Source organism: Crotalus tigris, unplaced genomic scaffold (genome assembly GCF_016545835.1).
Source record: "Crotalus tigris isolate CLP2741 ecotype Arizona unplaced genomic scaffold, ASM1654583v1 scf7180000017666.379230911805:20528666, whole genome shotgun sequence".
NCBI classification, from domain to species: domain Eukaryota; kingdom Metazoa; phylum Chordata; class Lepidosauria; order Squamata; family Viperidae; genus Crotalus; species Crotalus tigris.
Genome location: NW_024096552.1, coordinates 17211195 through 17239136, shown reverse-complemented (window position 1 = coordinate 17239136; position 27942 = coordinate 17211195). Strand labels below are relative to the sequence as shown.

The window sequence follows — 27942 nt, the reverse complement described above, 5'->3', positions numbered from 1 at the left end:
CATTCACTCTTAGCTCCACAAGGCCGTCTGGAACCAGTCCCTGCTGTGTCAGCCCTGCCCCCTGGGTGCATGCTGGGGAGGTGTCACTTTTTGTGAGGAATGAAGAAATGCACCATTGCTTGGAAGTGGCCAGCAAATGGCCCTCACCTACTTCAATATCTGGCTTGATGGGCTCTGGGGGAAAAGTTTCTGCAGGCAGCGGGGCACTCTCCTCACAGCACCAAGAGCTGAGCTGGATGGCGCGAATCTGATGAGAAGTGCAATGCTGCCTAGCCCCCAGCCTGCCCAGTTTCAGCAGGCAGCAAGGTGCAAAGCTGGTGAGCTTTGCACCGCCCGGCTCAACCTCTCGGCACTGTGAGGACAGCGCCCCACTGCCTGCCGAGATCGGGCAGGCTGGGGGCTAGGTGGCGTCGTGCTTCTTTTTGGATTTGCGCCACCTGGCTCAGCCTCTCGGCACTATGAGGAGAGCGCCTTGCTGCCTGACGAAACCAGGCAGGCTGGTGGCTGGGTAGCATTGCGCAGGTAACGTTGACTCTCACACTGCTCATGACATCCCCTCCCCCAGAGCCCACCAAGCCAGATATGTGAAGTAGGTGAGGAAGATGTGCTGGTCACTTCTAGGCGATGGTGCATTTCTTCATTCTCACGAAGGGTGACACCTCCCCAGCTGCGTTTCTTGCCTTTTTTTTCTCCCTCCCTCATCTCAAATATTTTCCCACCACTCTGTACTTAGGAAGGAAGGAAGGAAAGAAGGAAAGGAGAGGGAGGGTCTGAGGGAAGTCTTGCCTTAGTCCTGCCCTGCTGCCCTTTCACCATCCCCTTGCCCCCTCCTCCTAGCCTAAACTGGGGGTCTCCCATCCTGTCGGTAAGGAAGCTTTGGATACAAAGCTGGGTCTCCTCTCATGGAGAGGGAATAGGCCTCCCTCTGACTTTGCCCTCATACCCATCATGAACAACCTGGCTAAAGAGAGCAAGCACAGTAGCAGCAGCCTTGAGGAGGAGGTAAGTGCAGCTGGCACCCCCTTGGGGAAGTGGGGTTGGGCTTGGTGCCATGGGTGCTCGAGGGCCAGACTGGGCATTTGACCTGCTGCCCAGGGCTCTGGGCAACCGGCACCACCATCCAGCACCCCCGCATGGCCTGAGAGGAACAGTGAGGCTCCTTCAGTGGACCATGCCTTGGCACTTGCCATGGTCCCACCCCCTTCTGCCAGAGACCCTCAGGTCTATCCCACTCCTGCCAAGCCCCCACAGGCACCATTGATGCGAACGATGTAGAGCTGGCCACGACCACCCAGTAGGCTACAGCCACTTCATCCACGCCCACCCACCCTGGCCACACCCATCCCCCGAGGTCAACCGCAGTGCTGATGCTGCCTCAATGAAATTGAGTTTGACACCCCTGCTCTAGTTTAACAGGCAAAAGGGAGAGGAATTTCTTATTCAACCAGAACCCTTTTATGGCATTAATTAATACACAAAAAAATCTCTGATATCCAATCAGTTGCCTGACTGTTATTTGTTAGGGTTATGGGGAGCAGTAAAAATAAGTGAGAAATGAAAAAGGAAGGTCACCAGCCAAATTCAGATTAAATATTGAGAAAAGAACCATAATGTGGAATTGCATCAAGGTCTGGCAACAGCTGTTTTCAAAGGCAGAGAAGCAGATCTGCATCTTGCACTAAGCTCTGGTAAATCTATCAGATGGTGTTTTTCTTTCACCCAGCCCCCACTGTGATCAGCACCCGCCTCTCTGTTACTAGACAGCTGGCATGATGTAGAATTTTAAATCTTGTGTTTCTTGCAGACCCTCACCTAACCTTGTAACACAAGCTGAAATACTTTAGATTACTGTTTAGCAAGCCTAAGCAAGGGCTGTTTGCCTACATGTGCATGCATACACATTCCATACACTGTAAATATTCAGAGCTTCTTTGCTCAAACAACATCATTTAAAATAAGTATTCTGCTACTTTGAACAAGATGAAGTACCCAAAGGGCATTTGATGATGAATTGAACTTGCATTCCTGCAAAATTAGCTGCATATCATCATGAGAATGAATGCACATTTTAAATAATAGCCCTGAAACCAGTTTCCATAGCTTATAATCTAACCTGTAGTCAAAGTGCTTGCACTTTGAAATTCTATATATTTCAGTGGATAGGTTAAAAGTTATTTACTTTTAAAATTTTGGAGATATTGAAAAAAGTTTCACTTTGCTAAATTATTTTAATGTAGGAAAAAAAAGTTGCTCTTTAATATATTATTATTAATCTAACTATAAGACTGCCAGTTTCTGGTTTCATTTGACAGGAAGAGTGAGACCAGCATCATACAATACCGATCTCAGATATATTTTTTTACTTTTCTTTGACAGATTTACTAATTTTCAGCAAAGAAAGAAGTTCTGAATTGATATCTTGCTTTTGGAAACAACAGGAGGAAAAATTAGTTTAAACCTTGATATATCCCACACATTATGCATGTGCAACCTTCAAGATAAAGTACTTATCTAGAAAGTGTCCAGTTCAGAAATTTAGTCTAGAAAAAAAATGACTTGATTCTGCCCCAGATAATGACTCTCTAAAGAAATTAACACCAACCTTGATTCAAATAATTGCAAATCCTTTCACATGTTCAACGAAAATAATTATATTCTGGGTGACTAAGTTAAACTGTTCTTGGAAATTATTTGCACCTGCTACAGAATATAGCACATTTGAAGAGGTGAAAACTAAGTGGCAAAGGTGGTACAAGGACAAAAAAATTCAGGGATCAAGGAACTGGCACAGTAGTTTCTACACTAGTGGTTTCTATTGTCTATACAGATTTTGCAGGGGGAGGCATTGTAGGGTAGATAATTCATTTGCTCATTCAGCAAGCCCTTAATGGCTTAGGATCTGGATTTAATCTATCCCCAAGACTGAGGCAGTCTACGCATATCTCAAATAAACTACTATTCTGCTATTGACAGTTTCCATTGTAGAACATTATAAAACAAAGTTATGGAGAGTTTTCTGAGAGCAGAAAATAATATAATCCAGAGCTGTAGCTTGCATATGTGCACTGATACTACTTTTAATTCTTTCACCTACATCCTGCATGGAAAATAGGCAATTTATGATATTGGAAGAAGCTTGGAAAATTATTGCAGAATTTTATTTTATTTTTTTGCTATAGTTACCATACATTCCATATTTCTCACACAAGGATGGTTTTAGCTTCAAAATTTTTCATCTGACTAGGAAGATAATAATTACTAAAATATCTAGACTGATGCATCTTTTGAGTAGCCCATTTTCCCCTATCCTACTTTCATCTTTTGGTGCCATCCCAATCTCTCATTTTATGTCTCTCCCACCTTCCCCATCCCACCTGAGCACCCTAGTCTTCTGGTTTTCATTCATCTTCTTTGGTCCTTCTCCTCTGCCTCTGCATGGTTATTCCTTTCCACATGTTCCCCAACTTACAATGCAACCCTCATATGTTTTGGCATTGTTGGCTTTTGGTTTGTTTATTTGTTTTGCCACCCTCCAATCTAGGATTTTCCTTTCTTCAGTCTTACCCAATTTGCTATCAATTTAGGAAGCACCAGCATGGAATATGAATGCATGTGACTATACTAATTGTGGCATATGGAAAAAAAATGAGGAAAAGCCTCTATGACTGCTCTCTTAAATGTATAAATACATATTGAAGGGCACCTTAGAGAAAACAATTACCTCTTCTGTACCCTCTTTTTAGAAAGTTTAAATATAGTAACTCTACTTGAGATAGATCTGCAGTCTCTCCATAGCTAATTGCAGCCAAGAAAATTTGAAACAATGTTATGTCAATTGTCTACCCTGATGGCCACTTGACTATGTGGAACTGGCAGTCTATGTATTCTAAACTGATGGGATCACTGAAAGAACTGCAGTGCTTTTGATTCAAAGGAAGAATGGTGCTTCAAAATAGACAGGAGATTTATGCAGCACCCATCTGCAAATCTGAAAAGCCCTGAAAAAAATATGCCCATTTTAAGACCCTGCAGATAATACATACCATTTTGCCTTCACACCAAAAGCCCAGTACAGCCCTAGATTTTAGAGAAATTGAACTGTATACTTGAGTCAAGAGTTCCAAAACCTAGAAGAGGGAACTCACACTTGAAAATCATCATTCAAGATAGGTACACCAGTTTTTAAAATTTTAGAATCAGTGTGACTGCAACTCTGTAATTTCCTACATGGAAAAACCTACCCAGTCTCTTTGGGTTGTCAGGCCAAAATGTTTTTGCTTTTGTTTCAGCAGGCCTCTTACAATATATAATTGTTAGATTTCTGTTCCATTATATTATGTGGGGTTGTCATTGAAAAGGGTCCAGAAATAGCAATTAGTACAAAATGTAAAAGACAGATTGCTAATTGCTATCAAAGGCCAAGAACTGATACAAGATACAAACAGAACCAAGTGACAATTATGATAAAATGATGTTTGTCACATCATGAAAAGTGAAAATCTATAACAGAATGCACATTATCATAATATGATGTGTCTATTGAAAGATTTTAAATAGTGGCAACCTGCTTAGTGGACATAATTTATGATTTTGGGATTGACCTATAGTCAGAAATTGATTACCACAGCAACTTTAAGATGTGTGGACCTCAACTGCCAGAATTCCCCAGTGAGATTGTTTTCATAAGATAAATCTGTGTAGCTATTAAAACGTATAGGAGATGTCTTCCATAGATGACCCAGTTGTCAAAGGCCGTAGCAAGTGAGGAAAGCTCCTAAGCTGCAGAATGTATTTGCCCCTCAGTATTAGAAAACCTGCAAACATTCTTAATTTCTGCCAGACTTTTAACTATGAAACATTTTTTGGAGCTATTTTCTATGTTTTTAACTTTGTGCATTGGGTTTTTTTTAATGGACCCCATGGATACTTACCAGAGTATAAAGGGGAAGTATAGATGACATCAAATCAAAGAAGAGACATCAAATGTTCAAGTGGGCCTTAGGAAACCACCAAGTAGAGGGCTGACATCATTGGACTACTTTAGTCTCTTTTTTGCCATTTTGTCAGGGGTAGAAGGGTGATTAAGGGTAGAACTGGGTAGCAAAGTTCTCTGGGAAACATACCACTGGTATTTTGACCCTAAATTTCTCTCCCATCCCACCCATCAAAACAGCTTGAAATCATGTAGCATATTTTCTATTTTAAACTTTCTATCAAATTATACCTTATGATTAGTCACCTTGTTGTAGTTTATTGTTTTTACTATACACAATATAAAATATGGTGGCTATTAGATATGAAAAACCTGGAATCAAATCATATTAATTGAGAAGCTTTTAAAGTACTAATAGAAGGTTCTCCAAGTCATCACAACTGCCACAAGGAGGACTAACTCATTACCCAGGGAACACAGTGCTGACAGTTTTTTGGTCCTTAAGAATACGAATGGAAAATTAATAATTTTATCATTATTAAACAATAAAGTAATGTTGGCATTATATAAAGACATGCTTATAACGATCCATAAAGCATTCTGAGCTGTGAAAATCAATCCAATAAATTTGGCATTTAGATAAAAGATAAGTTCTACATCATACCTACTAAATCAATCCAATAAATTTGGCATTTAGACAACAGATAATTTCTACCCCATACTTACATAAAACTGTGAGTTCATAGATGCTCTGCAATGTAAAATGGATTGCAATATTCTCACAAAGTACTTTGTCCAGCTCCAGTGAATTTCATAAGTTTATGCTAACTTGCAGCAAGAAGTTAGTTACTGTCTTAGTAATGAGTTGATTATGAATAAAACCAGAAAGCTGTTGCCATATAGCCACTGCAAAAATCCAGACAAAATTACTCTAGACATGTTTGACATCCCCACCCAGTGTTCTTGAACAGGCCTAGGAATAGAGGAATTGAAGTGCATTTTTCAGGTTTTCCTGACCTGTTGTTCCTTAATAGAAGAGGGCCAACCAAATCTGCGGAGAGTATAAAAATCTGCTTTACTTTCTCCTCTAAAGCACGTGATATAGCCCACTAATCTTAAGTCAAGTATTTCAAAGTAGGGCCATATAATAAATAAACAAGCTACATCTGCACACAAATGCTCCTAACTTCAATTTCTGGTACTTCCATTCCATACTAGGCTAGGAAAACCTCTGCTTGAAATCTTTGAAAGCCCCTAAGTCAGCTGCAGACAACATTCAAGTAGATGAATAATCATAAGAGGCTACTTTCTATTTTTTTTATTATAGATATTTTTCATTTTTCCCAACCTTTCCTCTAGACTTCATCACTAACTGATACCCAGGGAGAAGGAAGAAAGTACCCTGCTGCATTAAGTATATTGATGGAAAGGAAATCTATACAGCACTTCTTTCTTTTAAAAAGTGCAAAGAGGCATTCTTTTAAATAGCTTGTTGTCTGAATCATCTGAGAACTGGCTCAATTTGTCCTTTAGGCAAGTTGAATCTGGTCCTGGTGCTATTTTTTTCTTCCTGTTTCATTTTATGGTGCACATATGATAGAACTGGATGTAGTTATTTGATAACCAGAAGATGTTGTGGGGTAGCGAATCTCACTCCCACTCCATTAGGAAAGTTGGACTACTACTGATAGCTGGAGTGCTTTCTAGACATGCATTTCCATGATCAAGAATTGGTTATAGTCAGCCGCTGATTAACTAGTACTGTACCATCTTGAACTTAACAGCCAGTAAAGTTTGCATCATTTCATCAAGTAGGGAGTGGAATGGCCTTGCATCTTCATTATTTTTGATTGAGGCACATATATGGCAAATTCTCAACTTGGAGCAACTTTAGCTTCTGGGCTGCCATAGGAAAAAAGACAAAGGAGGACAGAGAACTTTCTCATGGGATTTTTGATTCTGCCTACCACCCTTTAAACTATAATCCTTGTCATCCAGGATTCTTTGATATTTTTCCAGTTCATTCCAAGATTAGACGTCTTGGCCATAGCCTAGTGGAAGCTAGGTTAGAACCGTCTTTTGCACGCTTTTGCAAAAGCAATCAAGACATAGCTATGCAGCTCTGAAAGCTGATACTGCCTAGTATTGGGGCAGTTCCTGGGTCCATTATAATAATTACTGTTTTTCCCCATTAATTATTCTGTAACATTGTTATGTTTTCTGTTTTCAACTGTATTTTGCTACATTGTTTTTTATTACTGTAGACTACCCTATGTTACACAGATGTGAAGAGATAAATAAATCATTTTATGGGTGGTTTAACGATGCAGTAAAGAAGCTTTTTTTATCCCTTTAGGGCAATATCCAGAGCAATAATAACATCAGAGGTAGGAAGGAAGAATCAAGTTATTTGGTATACTGTACACTGCCATTTTCACATGGATTAGGTTTGCATAAGTGTGTTTTCTACTAAGTATAGTAAGTAATTATTACTTTTTTCTAATAACTTTACTATTACTAATGTTCCTTTGCCAATATATTCTACCTTTTTATTTCCTATTAAATGTTTTGCAAAGGATAGTAGATAATGATAGAAAATTTCCATCACACTAATGGATGGATACATTAAATTGAATTATGTACCTTTCTGAACAATCTCGCTTTTCCTTTTCTGATGCAACTTTTTATATAACCTCCTGATTGTTAAAATAAATGCACACTTTTCTTTCTACATGGAAGACACAGCAAATAAAATTGCAAACAAATGGAAAGTACTACTTTGAAATATTCAGTGTCTTTAACTCATCCAGAAAGCTGAGATTGCAAAGTGTCAAGTCCACATACAATAAATTAGCAAAATGTGGCACAATTTCAAGCACATTTTTTCTCACTGGAGGATATGATAAAACTTAATCATTGAAAAGAATGCTGCTATGTTCTATTTCATATTGACTCAGACATCTTCACATTTTCTAAAGAGAATGGAGAGATTAACTTTTAACATGTACATCATGCTCTGGAAATGTCTTGAAGTGCATTGTGGTTAGTGCATTACTCTGAGACGATGCTAGTTTGAGCAGAGGTAGACCTTTTTGAACGGATATAACTAGACAAGTAATTCTGTAGCTGTGATACAGAAAAAAAATCATTATAATATTATTAATTGACCAGAGGACAGACATACACTGCTGGCCATCAGGACAGTTTGAATTTGTCCTAAATATTTTAAATAATCATATAACAGAGAATAATATTAAGCACAGTTTCTGAGAAAATCAAGCATTTTTTTAAATTGTGCTTGGAATACTTATGAATATCTGTCATTTGGCTTGATAAGATTTCTTTCTGGAACTGATCGTATTGATTTCTAGTCTTAGTACAAAACTGTCAAAAAAAATATTTTTTTTGTTATGCACTATAGCCAAGGGGTCTTCAAACTTGGCCCTTTTATGACTTGTGGACTTCAACTCCCAGAATTCCTCAGCCAGGCATGCTGACTGAGGAATTCTAGGAGTTGAAGTCCACAAGTCATAAAAGGGCCAAGTCTGAAGACCCTGCACTATACCAAGTAAAGACCTATCCTCATCTATACATACATAAGTAAACATGCTAAAAAAATGCTGAAAGTGCATGTTGAGATATGTGAGTAAAAAGAAGGCGAGTTAAGTCACTTTGGGCTAAGTCTTCTCTTCCTACCTCATGAGTCACTAGTGAACATACACGCTGGTTTATTAAAATGGGGAGGGGGCATACAAGAAATTACTATGTTCCAAACATCTGGGTGCACCCAGTTTAGCACATTGGCAATTTTTCTAAAGCCAAGATTTAAAAATGTATTAAATTAGTGCTGTAGCAAATAAAACAAATTTAAGATTTCTTCCACTAATTTCCTAGCCATATAAATAGAAAAAAATGAGGACAAACCCAAGATAAAATATTCCTAAATTACTGAACGACATTATTCCACTGATACTTTCAATATAGCATAATGTAAGCCCATGTAAAGTTGGAGCATGGGCATAAATATTAATAAAAGTAAATGTGAACATCTTGACCTCAAGTGTCACTTTCAGGTCTGTTTCCCTCCAAATGCCAAAGTATTGGGAATAGGTAGGGGAGCATGGTACAAATAAGCATTCAAATAAGCGGCTCTGTATGGCTGGTTTTGATACAATGTGGTTGTTTTTCACTCATACTTGCCCATTAAAATAAATAATTCTGTACTAACATACATGATATTTCTTCATTGTAATGTGCATTTGCAGATTATAAAACAAAACATATGGGTTTGTTTACTCTTGCAAGTGACTGGCTGAAAATTATTGGATATACAGTAAGCAGGTGTGGAATGTCTTTGGATGTATTGCAAAGTCTATGGAAAAGAAGTCTAAAGCAAACTAGAAAAGCTAGAGAAAGAGACAGGAAATAAATAATCAAGATCAAGAATTACTTACAGTCCTCTGAGGCGAAGCCATATTTTCTCTATTTGTTCCGGTTGTAAGTATTTCAAAGAGTTGCTCTCAAATTCTTCAATTTCCTTTGTTGGAGACTCCATGGCTCTGTTTTGTTTTGGTTTTTTACTTTGGTTAAGGCTTAGAGAATGGATGCATCCCCCGAAACATGCACACGCTCCAGATTTATTTTTTGTTTTGTTTTTTAAGACTGACCAAAAGCAGTAAACATTTTTTCCCTGCCTTCAAGTATTCTCCACCCCTTTATTATGCCCTTGATTAGAAAGAGGGTATGCAACCAGAAAAAAATTCATATGTTCTTTGAGAAAGGTCCTGGTGGCATGCCATGCTCCTCAGAGCAATAGATGGGATTAAAGGCTGAGCTCCAGATGGAAAGCAACCACAGATACTTCTTTTGATTTGTTTATTCAGAAAGCCAAGGATTCATTCAGTAATACCAGCTGAAAGATCTTTCTCAGGGTGAAGGAGGATGGGGTAGAAAAACCGTTGCTGACAATTCAGCTGCTTGAATCGAAGGCCTGAAAGTATTTGCAGAAGTACTGTAATAGCATTCAGTTCTCTGCCTTGCAATCTGCGGGACTCTCTGTCTTTGCTCTCTGCTCTGAAAAGCAGCCTTCATCCCTTCCAAAGCTGAATCTTTCACTCCCTCTAGCTCTCTTCTCTTCACACACCCACAAATGCCCTCCCATTCTAGTGTTCTTCCACTTACCAGCCGCTTGCTTTGCTGACAGGCAAGGAAGCCGTCAACTCGGGGGGAAAGTCATCTGTCAAGCACAAGGCTGCCAATGTCCTCCTCTTTCCTTCTTTCCCCCCTTCCTTTTTGCTAACATATTTAATACCGTAGGCAAAAGATCCCAAAAGAACTACAGGAGTAAAGTGAGATCATCACCAAAGGGGGGAAAGCTGGCTTCAGTTCAAAAACAGCAAGCAAGCAAGTAAAGCATCATTGCCCTTCTGGGGGAGTCATTTGTTCTGAGGGCAATTTACCTTGCCTTCATAAGGGAGCTATGGATGAAGAGAAAGCAGTTCGTGAAAGTAGTTAAACCAACTAAGATCCTCTAGACAGGAAAGTTAATGCTAATTGCCCCCTCCCAGATTAAGCAAGTTCAACAACACAGATTTAATTATAAGAGTACTAAGGAATGAAAAATGGTCATTTCGGGGGGAAATCAATTGGTGAAATCATTTACTAAAAAAATCATTTACTAAAATAATAATAATAATAATAATAATAATAATAATAATAATAATAATAATAATGATAATAATAATAAAATAAAAAAACTGCTCTGGGACTTCAGAATTCAAACAGACAAGCACCTGCAACATAACACCCCAGACTTAACAATTGTCGATAAGAAAGACAAAAAAGTCTGGATAGTGGACATGGCAATGCCTGGAGACAGCAGAATAGACGAGAAAGAACTGGAGAAGATAACAAAATACAAAGACCTACAAATAGAAATAGAAAGACTGTGGCAAAAGCAAGCAAGGGTAGTACCAATAGTCATAGGCTCCTTGGGTGCAATCCCAAAACAACTGGAGCACCACTTGAACACCATTGGCATTGACAAATTCGCTATTAGTCAATTGCAAAAGGCGGCCTTACTAGGAACTGCTTCCATCCTGCGACGATATCTGTAATACCATCAAACATCCACATCTGCCTATCCCAGGTCCTGGGTAAGGACTCGATAGGTAGACAAAATGCCAAATCCAGTCTGAACATCTGGCTGACTGTGCGATGATCAAATAATAATAATAATAATAATAATCAGGCCTCCATTGATTTTGATTCCTTACAAGTTATTGGTTTTGGGGGGAGGGGTTTTTATTGCTTCAAACCTGTGACTTTCTTCATAAATGTTTTTTCTATAGATTCATATGATTATATTATAACAAGATAAAATCTGGTATTATTAAATACCTTCCTCTGAATTATGTTTGAAAGCTTATACTATAATATGTTTGTTAATCTTTAAGATGCCTCAGAATTCTCTCTCACTCTTGATGAGATATATAGATATTATGCATTCTCAAAATCCCAAAAGCATGAGAAACAAGATCAGCTTTATTAATGTAAAGTACTCTCTTGAATGTTTTTTTTTTTAATTTTTAACATTAGTGAAAATCCCCCTTATTTTCGTTTGCCATAATTTTTTGAGGGGACACTCCAAATCTGTTGCAGACAATCTTCCAACCCTCCACAGTAGAACTATGACTACATAGATTAGAAGGTGAGAAATAATCTATTTTTCTGGCTGATACAATTCTATCAGTGAATCATACAATCTCTTAACAGTAGACATAAAGCAACTGAAATGTCTCTTATGTTAAATGTTACTCCCATATGTATGTATAGTATGTACAGTATGTACAGTATGTACAGTATGTATGTATATGTGTGTATGTGTGCATGTATTCTAAAATAAACAACTTTAAATGTTTTCCCATGCATAGGAAAAAATTGGAAAGATAATACATAAATTAAGCAGAGTGAAGCATCATAAAGAGAAGAAGACTTTAAAGATTTAAAAACAAAAGTCAACTAGCATAAGCAATTTTGCACTTTCTTTATTTAGCACTTCCTTTCAATAGTTTAATTTTCTTTGCAGTTCTTTGTTGTGAAATATGAAAAAAGAGTGGGTGATTTTATAAAATGTAAGAAGTAGTCTTTTTTTTTAAAGTTTGACATAGCTTTGAAAGAATAGCGACTCATACATCTCATTCACATTCACTAGTATCATTTATTTTTCCCGTTCAAATGATTAACAGTAAAAACATGGGAATTTCAAGGGAAAATTACAAGGGAAAACATCATCTAGAGAAGGAGGATCTGTTGAAACTATTGCTGTGGTCTGCAGTGCATACAGTGCTGCTGTGCTGGATTAGGATCAGAGAGACCAAGAATGAAATTCATCATTCCTCATGGAAGTTCACTGAATGATTTGAAGCCAATTATAGCTCACACCCCAACTTATTATATTGGACTATTGTTGTAGGGGGGCATTGGGAAAAGAAATGCTTCGTACATTGGTCTGACCACATGAGTAAATAAATAAAAATAAATAGGAGAAGCCTCGCAATTAAACCAGGCCTTTGCTAAGAAAGGTGTCAAATAGAGATCATCTTATAATTACACATTTTGATAGATAAAATTTTGGTAAAGAGGGTTTTTTTAAAACAAAGGAAGAAATTAAAAAAACCTCCAGCAATATAAAAATCATTATTTCACTTTGAAAGTTAAATTATACTTTCACTTTCTTATGCCTCAATTTAACAAGTGTAAAAGCATGACTCAATCTCATTCTCCCACATTTATGCTAAAAGAATAGTTGCTCTCTACTGTGTTACAATTTCAGATATGTGGGGATGTGGAAAGTTTGGTTTGTTGTTTGGCCTGCTGAAGTGGTTATGAGTTGAAGGAAAGAGGAAACTCTCATTGAAAAGAGAACATTTGCCCTTAGGATACTGCTGTTTCTTCACGGCAACTCATCAATACACCAACTGTAATAACACACCAGGGAATCTCTAGTAATAAACTGGAGCACATTATTACCTGAACAACTGCAAATCAAACAATAAGGAAAACCGAAACAAATTAAAAGCACAACTTAAGAAACTATTATCAGGAATGCCAATCACAAACAATACCAAATGTGCATACACATACCACTGAAAATTAAACAGAAAATTTTTAACAGCTTCTTGGAAGAAAACAATTCACATCACCTACATGGTATTGCCAAGAAAACTACACAGATGTGTCCATAAAGTAATCAGAATTTCAGCTTAATTTTACTGGTTTCCCTTTTTATAATTCTTCCGTATAAATGTTCATTAGCCACTATAATACATATATGAAATATATGAAATATTTATTTTGTGTTTTTAAAAATCCTCCTCCAAAATATACTTGTTGAAAGCCAAGTACACTGCAGTTAGAAAGTCTCTTATTAAATATGCTCTTGGTAATAAAAATTCCTTGTAGAATTAAGCTAGTTGCTGACTTTCAACCCAGCCTCCTTCAAAAGTTTATTGAAAATTAAATTCATTCACACCACTGACAAGGAAGGAGATAAAAATAATAATGTGAAATACATTTCATAGAAGCATGTTCTGAACCAGGCTGCAATCTATATATATCCAAAGATCAATTGATTCAACACGCATCTTTTCTTTTAAAAGGTCAAATTTGTAAATATCAATAGATTACAATATTAAAATTCAAAAATTATCCACATTTCTAAAAACCAGTCAAATGATTTTTAAAAAGCAACCATTAAAATGTGAATTTAGTTATAAACTAATCAATGCAGAACATTAAAAGATACAGATCAAGGAAAGTATAGAAGATTAAAATAGTTTAGGCCTAAATGTCTTCCTAGACAAGAGATGAGAAGGCTCTTCCTTGAGAATTCAAAAGTTTGGTTGAATAAAATCCTCTCTTTTGTCCTGATTGCATTTCTGAACATGTTGCTAAACATCATGCAAGAAGGCTGTTTAGACAGAATACTACCCAAATATGTGGGCATTTAGACATCATTCTAAACTATAAGAACCTAGAACCAAACTACAAATATTTCAAGAATATGGACCTCTGTGTGTAGCCCAGTTAAAAAATACATTAACTCATTCAGGGCCCATTATATTTTTCCAGATGTTATGATACATATATTGTATTATATAATATAATTCTGCTTGAGCAGTGGGCTGGACTAGAAGACCTCCAAGGTCCTTTCCAGCTCTGTTCTATTCTATTCTATTCTATTCTATTCTATTCTATTCTATTCTATTCATTACTTCAAACATTTCTTTTTTTTGCTCACAACATCCCTATTTGGTAGGTTTGGCACTGAATATGTAACTGGTCCCAGGTCATCCATAGATCTTTTTAGGATGAATGGAAACTTTGTTTTTTATGTATTTAACATTGTAATACCCTTAGTCTATTAGGATTTGGGCAGACTATAAATACTGAGTAAATAAGCAAACACAGAAGCAGGTAAATGATAGTTCAGGAGTGATAAATTATTTTAGTTCCTCCCTTATTTCTATTATTCTATTTGTCTTATGTACATTTGCCAGACTTCCTCCATTCTTCTTTTCCTATAGTAAAATTAGAGTGTCTGTGTGGTGGAACCACCTGCAGAAGAAAAGGAAGCCCCATTAGGGGAGATTAAAAGATATTCTAGTTTAGATTCCATCTGGGGGAGGAAATGTATAAAATCAAACTCTTAGGTCTACAGCTGTTTTTCCCAAGGGTAGACAATCCCAAAGGTGATCAACAATAAAGAAACTACCCTTTCTCAAAGCTGTTCTGATTATATTTTCTTTTTTGTCACTTTTTCAGAACTTTCCCAATTATGTAGCTCAAAACTAATCTATTTTGACTCATTTCCAAAGGCTCAGAGGGCTGGCTCTGGTTGTACAAAAGGCTAACATGAAATTCCATGATATCCAGCTTAACTTCATTCACAGTGATATAAACAGGACTAAATTTTGACTAAAATTTCTGGATCAACTCTCTCCTCTTTATGTAAGAAAATATATACAGTGAGACACATATATGAAAAATGTCAATATGTAAAGTCCAAAACATTCAATTGAATAGAATCATATCTAAACATTCATTACATAGTTTATATGGCTCTGTGGTACAGCTGGAACAATCTAGAACTGAACACACTTAAAGAAGAAGTGTTTTAGAAGAATTTAGGAGGAGCCCGCCTCTGCCACCTCTTCTGCCACCTCTTACAGTATCAACAGTAGAGACCTTCAAGTTTCTGGATTCTATAATCTCCCAGGACATGAAATGGATAGCTAACATTAGAACCATCATTAAAAAGGCACAACTAAGAAGTCTTCCGACATCAACTCAGATAGCTCAGACTGCCAAGAAGCTGCTGATACAGTTTTACAAAGTGTCATTTGTACTTGGTACAGCAACTAAATAGGACAGGTACAGACTTCAATGGCTAGTTAAGATTGCAGAAAAAACAATTGTAACTACCCTGTATTCCACTGAGGACCTGTATACTGCATGAGTCAGGAAGAGGACTGAAAAAATATCTACAGACCTCTCACAACCTGGACATAAACTGTTTCCACTTTTCCCCTCAGGACACTGTTATAGGGCATTGCATGCTAAAACACAAAGAGAGTTTGTTTGTTTTTCCCCCGTGCCATCACTCTGCTAAATACATAATTCCCACAGCACTGTCTTATGCCTAAGGATATCTAATCACATAGAAGGATGGTATTACTTTTATCCTTCTCTTCTTTCCTATTACCTACTCCTATTGGTATCTTATAACTATCACTTTGTTGGTTGTATCATAATTTATGATTATATCTTATGCATTATTATTTATCTCTTGTTGCTTGTACACCAAGTACCAGAGCTTATGCACCAGAAACAAATTCCTTGTGTGTCCAATCATACCTGGCAAATAAAGAATATTCTATTCTATTCTTATATCTCTAAAATCATTTTTATAACTACAGTGGATTAAATTTGAACTCTTGCCAACAGCATCAAAAATTATACTTATCAATAAAGGAGAATATTTGTAGCTCAGGACAGGAAATGAGGGGCCCTTGGTGCTCTCTGAATTTTGTTGTATTCTTGCAGATATACTGTATCATTACGCAAACTAGTTAATCCTGCTAGCATTGATGGTGTTAATAAATAAAGACCTATCTCTGTTCCCAAGAATTTTCCAATTTTAAAACACATAGCAGGGTTTTTTTTCATATGATCTGCAGAAATCATGCAGCTTGCATGTAAATCACAGATTGCGTCAAGGTAGATTTGTGATTATCCATTGTGAGTGCCTAACTTTTCTAAATTCCTAAACTCCTTGCCTTTATACAGATGCTGTTTTGACTATATTATAAGTAGAAAGAACAAGAACAATCATTTTGATATTATACTCCTTGTTAGGACAATTGATATTTCTGGTAGCAAGTGCAATTCAATTCAGAAGAAAGAGCAGTGAATATTTTCAACACATAGAAAGGAAAGGTTTAAACTTCTGTATCCCCATGGATTTAGATGAAAAAAGGCAATAGCCACAATATGACTGTATGTGTGTATCAGCATCTGCGTGCATATGCATGATTCTATTTATGTTTGTGTGATTACAGACTTCAAGATATATGTGTTTGTGTGTGTTGGAGTCTGTAATCACACATACATGAACAGAATCATGCACACACACTCTCTCTCTCTCCAAGGTCTCTTCCAACTTTACTACCACTACTACTACTATTATTATATATATCTTTAATCATCTTAAAAACTTGAATCCCAGTATATTCATTTTAAAATCTACCAAAAGCCACTGATCTCTGGGATGATAAAACCTTTTTAATAACTTAGCTTTCATCAATCCATTGTTGATGTTGTCAGAGTATGAGTTAGTAGCAGGAAACACTCGTTACTTTTATAGTTATGCAGATATTAGTGATCTAGTCATGGAACGCGTAAGGTTAATACAAGCAAAAGATTTCTTCTTCCCATATTTGGGCCAACCTGGGTGCATCATAAGAAACACTTCAAACATATCTCCTCCCCTGGTGTCTTCCCTCCCTGACACAGCTGACAAAGTGAGAAAGAGCCTGTGGTTGGAATCTCAGAAGGGTGTAGCTGGCTGATGAGAGCTAAGGAGCTTGAAATAGCTATACTAGCTTCCCTTTAACTCTTTGTTAGTAATCTAAATTTAATACAAAAATGATTGTCGCAATAGCGACTGCTGCCTGTGGATAGCCCTAGATTGGGGCTGATACAGGCAAAAAGATTTCTTCTTCCCATATTTGGGCAGATCTTCATATTTACCCCCCAAAAATAAAAAATGTCATGCATATGTTCATAAAGAAGTCGGGTTTAGTTTGTGTTTTTTAAAATAATTTTTACTGAAGAGGTTTTTCAACAACATTTTAAAAGTACAATTTTTAATTTAAAAAAAATAAAGAAAAATAAGAAAGTGAAAAACAAATAAGGGATTTGACGGGATGGGAAGGAAAAGAAGAGAAGAGTTCTAAAGAAGCAGCTTCCAATCCAATCTTCTTCAAAGTGTGTATTGATACATTTTTTATTTTACCAGTCTTTTTAAAATAATTTCTATTGAAGAAGTTTTTAAATGGAATTTAAAAAGAGGACAAATTTGAATTAAAATGAATAAAGAAAAATAATAAGAGCGAAAAAGAAATATAGAAAAGGAAGGGGGAAAAAAGGAGTCAGGTTGATTTGAAGAAGACATTGTCTTTATTACAGGCATTTTGGTAACAAAGGACATGTGCTAGCCTTAATTCTATTTATTCAATAACACTTCCCATTCATCCATAATAAGCATATAGAAGGCAGTCTTAAATTCTGAAAGAATTTCAAGATCGTGCATTTGCCCGGTGGCAAATGTATTCAGTGAAATCAGTTTGTTGCCACACAATCAACATATAAACAGCCAAATAAAAAATCTGGCATCAATCAATGTCTATTTTCCTGCTTATGTAAAATAGCAAAAAGAACAGAGAGTACTGCACAGAACAGAGGCAATCTGCTTTAGGGTGGGGTAGCCTTTCCCCCAGTAAGTGAAGGCTGAACAGTTTGCAGCATACAGCTAAGTCAGATTATCTTAATCATTATTATGACAAAGTGACAAGCACAAAACAATATTGTAGTAACAAGAGCATGTTGCCTATGATTTACTAATTAAGTATTTCTATGCAAAGTCACCCTTCTCCATAACACCCTTTTATCACTAGACCCTGTCATTTTTCTGGATAGAATTGTCATGAAGAATCAGCCCATTTGGGTGATGGTTGACAGATCAATGGTACACAAAACTGATTGCAACAGACTGTTAACAAACCAATCTTTTCATATATTCCACAGTCCCCAACCAATGCCTCTAAGAAGTCCCTAAGATTTATGCTGTCATCACTACTAATAGCTATCTGTTGGCCACTTCCCTGAATTAAAGTTGTATCAAATAGCCATTGTGGTCCTAGTCCCCAAACATGTAGTCTAATCCTTTAAGAGCCATTTGAAGCCATCTAAGATAGTGGACATGTTTATCCAGCAGATGAATCAATATTCTGATTCATAGCCTACAATTCTGCATTCCACTAATTTCACTGCAATGTAAATGGAAGGAACTAAATTAAAGAAAATAAACATGTTTCTCACAATGGGACTTTAACTAATATGTTTACTGGGAAAGATGAAAGCTTATAAAATAGTGTGAAGTCTTCTGAGCTTCCAAACCTTCTTTCTAAGGCTTTAATCACCTAGTTAAAAATAAAAAATAAAGAAAGAAAAAGTTCAAGCCTTAACTACATCACTATTATGTTGAATAGATGTACTAACTGGGTCCTACTGGGTTTAATAGTAGCAACTGATTACAAAGGACAAACTTTGCTTAAGAAAAACCAAGCAAATGATTGTAAGTCTTCTTTTTCTAGCAATATAAAATTTAACTATTTAAGGAGGAAAATACTTAGATTTAAGGATTCAAAGGTTCTAAGCCAACTCTAAAGTCACCCCAGTTATGTTGAAGATTCATAATACTTCATATTATATAACATAACATTTTAAATATATATATTAACACCTGTGTTAGAAATTATCCAGTTGCTCTGGAAATTAATTATAATGGTAATCAGCTGGTTATGAATGTCCCTATAAAGTTGACAATAAAGAACATGAGCAATGGACTCTATCACACCCATGCCACAGGGACAATATTGTGCTTCAAAAGAAATTTTCTTGTAAAGTACTTTCTTTCTAAAATAGTTGTGGGGAGGACATTAAAATGCACTAATGTTAAAGCTTTCCTAAATTTGGTATAAGCATCAAACTGATTTGTAGAACCAAAATGCAATTATTGTGAAAGACAGTTTCTATTGATCTTCTGTATCTAAAATCCTCTCCATGAAAGCTCTTCTTATTTGTACATACTGCATCTAAAAAACAATTTTAGCTTTTGTCAAGATTGAAAAATGTATATATGTATGTATGTATGTATTATTTTAGTTAGCAAAAGTAGCAAAGATGAGAAACTGCATTTTTGTCATTTCATGACAGCAAAACAGCAGGATGTGGAGAAAGGAAAATACATATATACTAGACAAATACGCCCTATTGGGACATTGTTTCAGAGATATTTTCTCCTCTGGATAGAGAAGCAAATGACCACGGGAGGACACAAAAGCAACAGCAGCAAGAACAACTTCTGACTTCCTACTGGTTCCTTATTGAGTTTCCTTGGGGAAAATTGGCAGAAAGCATCAGAAATCATCCCTCCCTCCCTTCCCTTCTTTTCTCTTTTTTCCCTTTCCCTTTCCTTCTCAGCAAGCAGGTAAATAGCTGCTCTTAGCTAGGGGAGGGAGCAAGGCATTGCGAGACAGGCTGGGAAACTGTCACAGAATGTTGAAAAGAAAAATTACATGACCATAGCAGCAGCCCAGCAGTGCAACTGCAATCAATAGCAGTGAAGCAGCCACAACTTTCCCAAATTTCATTCCCCTAGAAGTTGAATTTTCGACACATCTATAAATCAGCCCATCTGAAGTACCTTCAAAAATTGTTGCCCTGTGACTTCCCGTTTTTATGTCGCAGCGATGCAGGTGCAGGAAGGCAGGGCTCCATCTTTCACATTTGGTTTTGCCCTGCTGGGGGACCCTGGAAAGGGTCAAAAGTCATCCCGTAGAGGCAAGCAAGATCATTGGGGGTGGCAGCCCTCCCATTTAATCCAAGGAAGCCCTCCAAACCAACAGGGGAAAGACTGGCTGCATTCATGTAGCCAATCCTAAACTGCTGACAATGGAAGTCAATAAGCACTATCAAGCAATTTTACAGCAATGTGGATGAAACTGAGACGTGATCCTTTCTTTATGACTTTAAGACCTCTTCCTGAAAATCTTCCCAAAGCATTCCCTCCAATGAAAGAGGGAAAGGGAATTTCTGCCCCATTTTCTCAGAAAAGAAAAGCAGTGAATTAATTACTTGGGGAAAATGGTGAAACCATAAGACCTATTTGGAATTAATATATACATACAGCTTGAAAATTTGGGGACTAAAAGTGTTTTTAAGACCTTTTTTTAAAAAGAAAAAGAAAAAGACTTGAAAAGTTTACAATATAAGTTCTGGATCTCAAAACTGAAAAGTGGTATTGATGACATCTAGTGGTGAATTATGGCACTACAACTTATTTATGCCTAAAAGAAGCCTGGCTTGAAGCCCAGAATTAGATAGGACTTTGGCTGGCCTTGGAAGCTTTTACTACTGAGAATTTTAGATGAGAAAAAAGGAACAGGCTTGGGGCTGCTTATCTGGGTAGCAGAGATTATAAATATTTTAAATTTGGCCTGTATGAATTTTGAACATAAATACTGACTTTCAGAACTCTATTGTGGAATTATTTTCTTGTAGAAGAAACATATGGAACACTTTGGATTATAAATCTTGATTGTTGAACAACTTTTAATGGTTATTTTTTCTCCCTGGACAGAAAGGATATATTTCTTACTGGACATAAAAAAATTGCAATTTGCCTATATCTGCTTAGGGGAGACTCAGGAATGAACAGTTGGCTGGATAAATGTATAAAGACTACTTTAAAAAAATAAAATAAATAAAATGGATGTTCCATACTCAGCATTAAATAGTAAAACATCTTTAACATCTGTTCCCAGTAGCCTTAACTTGCCATATCACCAAGAAAATACTGATGAAACACAGAAATAAATTCTCTCCATGATGAAATTAATACAAAAACAATTACTTTAGCTTGTGAGCAAGTTAATAATAACACAAAGGAGATAAAAGAACAATTTTCTAACCTAAATCTACAAACTCAGAAAACAATTACAAAGAAGGAACTAGCAACCCAGAAAACAGAAAGAAAACTAGAAAATGCTGATATAAATCTTAACAATTTAAAGGAAGAAACTAATGACCAGACTCAGATAAATGAAAACTCAGAAGAGACAACAATAATACTGGAAATGGAAAACACATTTTATAAACCAAGGTTTCAGAACATACAGGATGATAAGGAAGGAAAGCTGATGGAATGGAAGATAAAATCGTTAACAGAACTGTGGGGAAGTAGAGAAGGAGGAAGGCAGTTTAATGAATATCAATGGGTTCTTCCAAAAACACTTTAATCAAATTGTTTCTCTTGTTCCAAATAATATATACAAAAATAGAGGAAGGATTATTTGATGATCCAAATGCACTGACTTGGAAAGTTAGTTGGCAAAGAAAGAAAGCTAGACTAAGATTGAAGGAAACAGAAGCTTTGACCTATTAGAGGGGATGCCACATTATTAATTAAAGATTTGAATATGGTTAAGAATAGATTGTTAGAAATAGAAGTATTATTATAACCAGTGCTTTTCTTGTCATACAACGCACCAGAATGGTGTTCCGGCACCTTTTTTTAAGGGAAGAATCTGCTCCTTCTAAGCTGCCAGTGTGAGTAAAGCTCTGCCTTGGTGAAAGGAAGCTGCCCATGGAAATCAGGGGGCATCGAAGGTTGATCCAGAAATATTTCCACAGCCCTGAAAGTAGACCCTCTTCTCTGCCTTGGTTCACGGGGTTCCCCCTGATGCCACCGCCTGTCATCACAGCCGCGTTGACTGCCAGGGACCAGGACTGGCTCCTGGAGTGAACTTCTTTGAGGGACTAAGTGTGCTTCTGGTTATTGCCAGAAGAAGAGAAGATGTACTGGTAGGTATAATAGTGGACTTAGTTGGGAGAAGCTTATATGTAATACAGAATTACTAAAGGATTCAGTCATCACGTTGTCTGTTGAGCACTTGTATGTGAAAATAGAAAATTAATAAAACATTTATTTTAAAAAATGTTGCCCTGTGATGCACAGTTTCACCCAATTAAGGTTATCACAGTGAGAGTTTTAGTAGTACAGTATATAAATTGCCCTTTTTACTGTATTGATTGTAGTAAATTAAGAAATTTGACTTCATTTCAAATGCCCTCAGGCAATGTGCAAAAAATGAAAGTCCCTCAATAGTTTATTGTTCATTTTATGAAATTATAATTCTGTCTGTCTGAAAGCTGATCGTTTCACACAATCAATACATTAAAATAGTCATAGAATCTTAATTGCCAAATATTTTTTTCTTTTTTATTAGAACTCTATAATATTAGGCACTAAAAGTATAAAAATGAAAATGAAAGTAAAAGAAAAAAAGAATTAGAATAAGGAAAACATTTTGAATTCCACCAATCTTTCTACTGAGTAATTGCTATCTTCATAAAACAACAGTTCCATCTTGTCTTCTGTCAGCAATAAAGTCCATATAAGACCTCCATACTTTTTTAAAAAGCCATTTTCCCTGACCATTAATTATCAAATATTTTTCAATATTTTATACATTAGAACATTCTATAATTTTGTCAAAATCAGACTTAGATCAGATCTGCACCTGTATAAATTATCTGCCATTTTTTGAGTATAGGAACAAGTAATTCCTTCCCCCACCTCATCATAACTGTACATTCATTTATGTTATGAAGTTCCACCTCAAAAATAAAAAAGTTCTTATTAGTGAAAACAGTTAACCAGTGGAACAGCTTTTGCTTTCAGAAGTTGTGGGTGCTTCATCACTGGAGGTTTTTAAGAAGAGACTGGACAGCCACTTGCCTCAAATTATATAGGATGTCCTCCTTGAACAGGGAATTGGACTAGAAGTCCTCCATGGTCCCTTCCAGCTTTATTCTGATTTTCTTTCTGGGCCTTTTAAACCCTTTGGAGTGATTTGTATATTCCAGTCAAGGGACATCCTCAGCTCTGATTGGGTGCAGCACTGAATACTCAACTCTCCTCCTCCTCTCCCCAGATTGTGCCAGATATTATTCTGAACTGCTGGGCAATTAGGTTCTCTGTTGATAAGAAACCTCCTTTATTTTCATCCAATTGATCTAACAATGAACCATAAAGACCATGCAGCTACCATGTTTTCTCTAATTTATTTTCTAAGACAACTCCATTCTACCCTTAAATCCCCTGATTGAAGAGTTGCTCTGTTTTCCACCCTATGCCCACTGCACTATCAAAATTCCCTTTTCCTGAAAAAAAACTGTAATGTTGGAATATTGGAACAATGCTACAAAATTTCCACCAGTGCTGCTTCTTTGCTTTTATGAAGCTGAACCATAAATTATTTACTGCCACAAAGTTCCTATGGGAGTACTTTGTGAGGGTATCTTCCCATCCCATCAGCAGGCACACTCCAAGTCTCTTTCCTGAAATGTGCCATCTCGAGAGACCTAGGAATTGTGCCTTTTCTGTGACTACTTCCATTTTGTAGAATACTCACCCTCTGATGATCCGTCATCCTTTTTACCAGGAAATCAGTGAGACCTGGCTGTTTATCCAGGTGCTGGGGTAGTGTGATGGGAGCCTGTTGTTAGTTGTTGGGGTATCCTAGAAGGATGACTGGGGTGCTGAGGTTTTGGGTTTGATTTTATGGTTGTATGGTTTTATAATTATATTATTATGAATTGCCTAGAATTGTGCTGTAATATAGGCATAGATAATACAGGCATTTTGATGTGTGTCATTATTGCCCACAGTAAAAAAAAATGACAATAAAGGTTATCTTACTTATCCATTTTAAGTAAACCATTTTTTAATCTTTTAAAAAACATTTTAATGACCCTGTCATCCCTTACATCAGGGTGGAGTCAGGGTGGCTGAATGGAGCTGAGCATTTGATGTCCTTCCTGATGCCTACACAGAGCTCACAGCAGATATTTTCTCTTTGTACCCAGAGATAAACCAAATAAAAAGCAATAACAATATAATAATGGGAGAAACAGGATTTGCATTAGCATCTAAGGACAGAGCACAGGAAAGGGTATGAAGACATCCAGGTATGCAGATAACTGGGAAAGCAAAGAAAAAGAACAGGGACCAATGAGGAGGCGACAATATCTAAAGCACTGGTGGGTCCACCAGATAAAGGCCAGGCAGGAAGATTTGCCTTCCCCTGCATAGATGGGAAGGGCAAGAGGCAGAAAACAAACAACAAGGGCTTGTGCTGACTGTAGACTGGACTAAGCACCAACCTGGGCCCATTACTAAACCACTGCAATCCAGACCTAAATTTTTTAAGTTGGCTTCAGGAACAGTGTGGAAGTATCCATCATGGAGGATGAAAAGAGCCTGCTGTTTTTCACAAAAACCAATTTCTTTTGAATGAAAACTGTTGGTAATCCAAAATTTTCTATAAATTAAAAGAAGCACCATTTGACACTACAAAAATCACCCACTTTCTACAGATTTTGGAACTATCTTAGCTTTTAGCTCAGCAAGAGGGGGAGTATTTTCAAGGGCTGAGTCAACCATGTAATTGCAATTAATAGCATTTCAAATTTATCCATAATATTTTTTTAAAATTCAAAACTACTTCAGAGTTTTATCAGTTCTTATACCAAAACAAAATGATTTATATACTGATTTATACCTCTTGGACTGAGCTACTCAAAATTTATTAGCCCTCTTCTAATTTGCGGTACCATTTTATCACTTTCCTGAATGTAAGTTACATGTGTGTCTGTCGATATGAAGATGAACATAGGAATAAAGTGATCTTTTTTAGATATGTGATGTACACATGGCACATTTATGCACTTTAAAACAGGAATGGTTATTTTTAAGTGGGAAATGATAACCCAGTCATCCAGAGACCAAATTTCCAGCTTTGGTTAACAGAAATAAAGATACATACATTGAAAAGAGAGAAAAACAGTTTTTCCTGTCACACAATTTTTCTCAAGCTGATGCCTTCCAAATTTTTAAAGATTCTAAGTCCCAAAATTCTGAGTCAATATAAATGATAGGTTGAAGAAGTTAGAATTGATCAAATCAAGTAGGCACTATATAAATGGTGGACTAAATGGTTGGAAACCTGAGTGCTAGTAGAAAATTATAATGTTTGGGGCATGAAATGCATAGCTTTCAAGAGAAATGGGAAGAATTAGAGCATAAGCAGTTACAGTCACCTGCTTCAGGGCAATAAAAACAAAAAAACAACTCCTGCACTTGTTTATGGTTAGGTAACCTTTTTCATTTAATTCTGAATTCTCATGCTGTATAGGTACATACAGAGTGTTCTGGTGATCATAAATAACCAATTTAATCAAATGTAGCCTTGGCACAAAATGTTCTCATAGCAAATCATAGAACTCAAGCTATTTTAATGGATCCCAAAGTCATATTCATTAGATCAAAAATACAGTTTTAATAAGTGACTCAACATTAGTGCTACATTTAAGATTTTTGAGAATTGCTTCTCTAAATGCTCTTATTCCCTGAAACGCTCAGCATTGTTTTCCCAAATATCACAACAAATACAACAAATCTCTGTATTTATTTGTTGGCTATATATCCTGCCTATAAGCAAGGAGCTTAAAATGACATACACATCACTCTCCTTACTGAGTTTTCTACACAATATACAATGCTGTTAGATTGATTGAGATGAAATAGAATGACTACTCTATAGTTACTAAATGAGCTTCCATGGCTAAGAATAGATCTGAACTTAGTCTCCCTTAACCTAGTCCAAGAATTTAAACTCTATATCACACTAAATCTTCACAAATAGCGAAACAGCACATATGGATGCAATGAGTTATTTGGAATATCCAAGGAATGATTTTGAAATAATTCCCTAATTTTTTTTCAGGGGTCTCCAAACCTGGCAACTTTAAGACACTTTAAGGGATGTTATACAATCTAATTTCAACTCCCAGAATACACCAGATGGCTGGCTGAAGAATTCTGAGAGTTGAAGTTCTCAAGTCTTAAAGTTGCCAAGTTTGGAGATCCCTGTGCTAGTTAATTAGAAAACTCAATGAAATATAGAAAAATCTGATAATTTCATATCCAACCATTTTTAGAAAATGAACTGTCCATTTTAGCAAGTAATGCCAGAGTAATATACTAATGGTAAATGTTAGATGTTGATGGAGAAAATCTATGTGGTCATTAAGAATTGACACTGATTTGATGGCACATAATCAAACATTCTATGTAAATTTAAAGTGTTTTTTCCATTGAAATTTCACTGAAGAAGTGTGATAAATCTCAAATAGACTTTTAAAATGGATCCATATATCTTGTTGGGAATATCCATTTCTGGAGAATGGCATAGAACAAAAAAGATGGATAAGAGAAAAATATGGTTGGGACAGCTATTCTACAGTGTTCGTAGAATAGATATCTGATACAAGAAGTCTAAGATGTATCAGTTCTTCAGTTTTAAATGTTGGCTAAGCAAGGGAGAAAGATGAAACCAAAATAGTTTCCCATAGTTCACTCTGCCATGAAGCTTAATTAGCGAGCTTAAAAAGATGTGGCAGAGAGAAGGGATGCTATACAATCTGATCATAAATGCAATCAAATATTCATATAAGGATTCATATCATATCTCTCGTTATAGAGGAATAATGCCTTCAATAAACCTGCATTTGAAAAAATCATACGGCAGATTTTTTATCATTACCAATCATTAAGGATATGTATAGAAAACCGTGATGAATTTTGTCTATGACATATAATGTGTGTGAGAGAGAAAGAGGCAGGAGGTATACACAAACATTCAAACAAAAAAAGATACCAATACAGATAACAATACACAGATATATGAGAGTCAATATGATGTTGTGGTTAATGTGCTGGAGTAGGAATGGAGAAACACAGATTCTACTCCTCTCCTAAATTCAAAAGCTAGTTAGGTGATGGATTTTGGTTCAAACACTCTATCTTAGCAATAAAGCGGGAAATTTAAAAACTTACAACCCACACTTTACCCAAATGATACATTATAGTTTTATAACTTTTAATAAAGGACCTTCATTTTGGAGTGGATTGGAGTTGGGCCTTTACTAATTAGAGACAGAGCATTCACTATTTGAAAATGAATCATTTCTCCATTTAAATTGTCAAATGTAGAAAAATAATCAACCTCTTGACCACAACTTTCATTTTCATCTTCTGGCTTAAAAATATGAAAAGACTGGGTACCAAATCTGTCACAAATCATCAGCCTGAAGAACTAAGTCTTTGTTTCATATATGCAGTACTTTAATAGAACAAACTGAAAACTAATCTGCTCAGAGCCACTATAAATACAGTTATGAGTCTCCTAATATATCAAACTTTCCTTAGGGTGGCACCACCAGGACCAATAATATAGCATAGCTGCTCAATTTCACACAATGGGCTGTTCATGTAAAAACCCTTGGCCAACTACTCTATTGCAGTAGCAGAATTAGTGATTAATGGAATAACTAGTTTGGGTCACTGGTGGATCCTGTTTCCAGGCAGTGCCTCTTCACACTGACATTTGTCCTGGGTTATTGATATATAAGCTGATGCCAGTGATAGGAAGCCATTTTAATTTTTCATAGTATACTAGCATGACATTATATTATTCACTGAAGACAAATTTAAATTATTGTCTCTTGCTGTTACTAATAAATAAATCCACAAACAAGGG

The 27942-nt window shown here is 36.3% G+C and overlaps 1 protein-coding gene across 11 annotated transcripts in view; it reads right to left on the bottom strand.

Moving 5' to 3' along the window:
- Nucleotides 1–27942, bottom strand: part of PDE1C (phosphodiesterase 1C) — a 335588-nt gene that overhangs the window by 161587 nt on the left and 146059 nt on the right. Inside the window, exon 1 of one of the 11 annotated variants that reach the window (XM_039336845.1) lies at nt 9388–10509. The exons of the other annotated variants lie outside the window; for them this stretch is intronic. Coding sequence (XP_039192779.1) covers nt 9388–9488 — 101 coding nt within the window. The 5' untranslated portion in view covers nt 9489–10509. Of the gene's footprint in view, nt 1–9387; nt 10510–27942 lie in introns of those variants that run through there. 11 annotated transcript variants of the gene reach the window in all.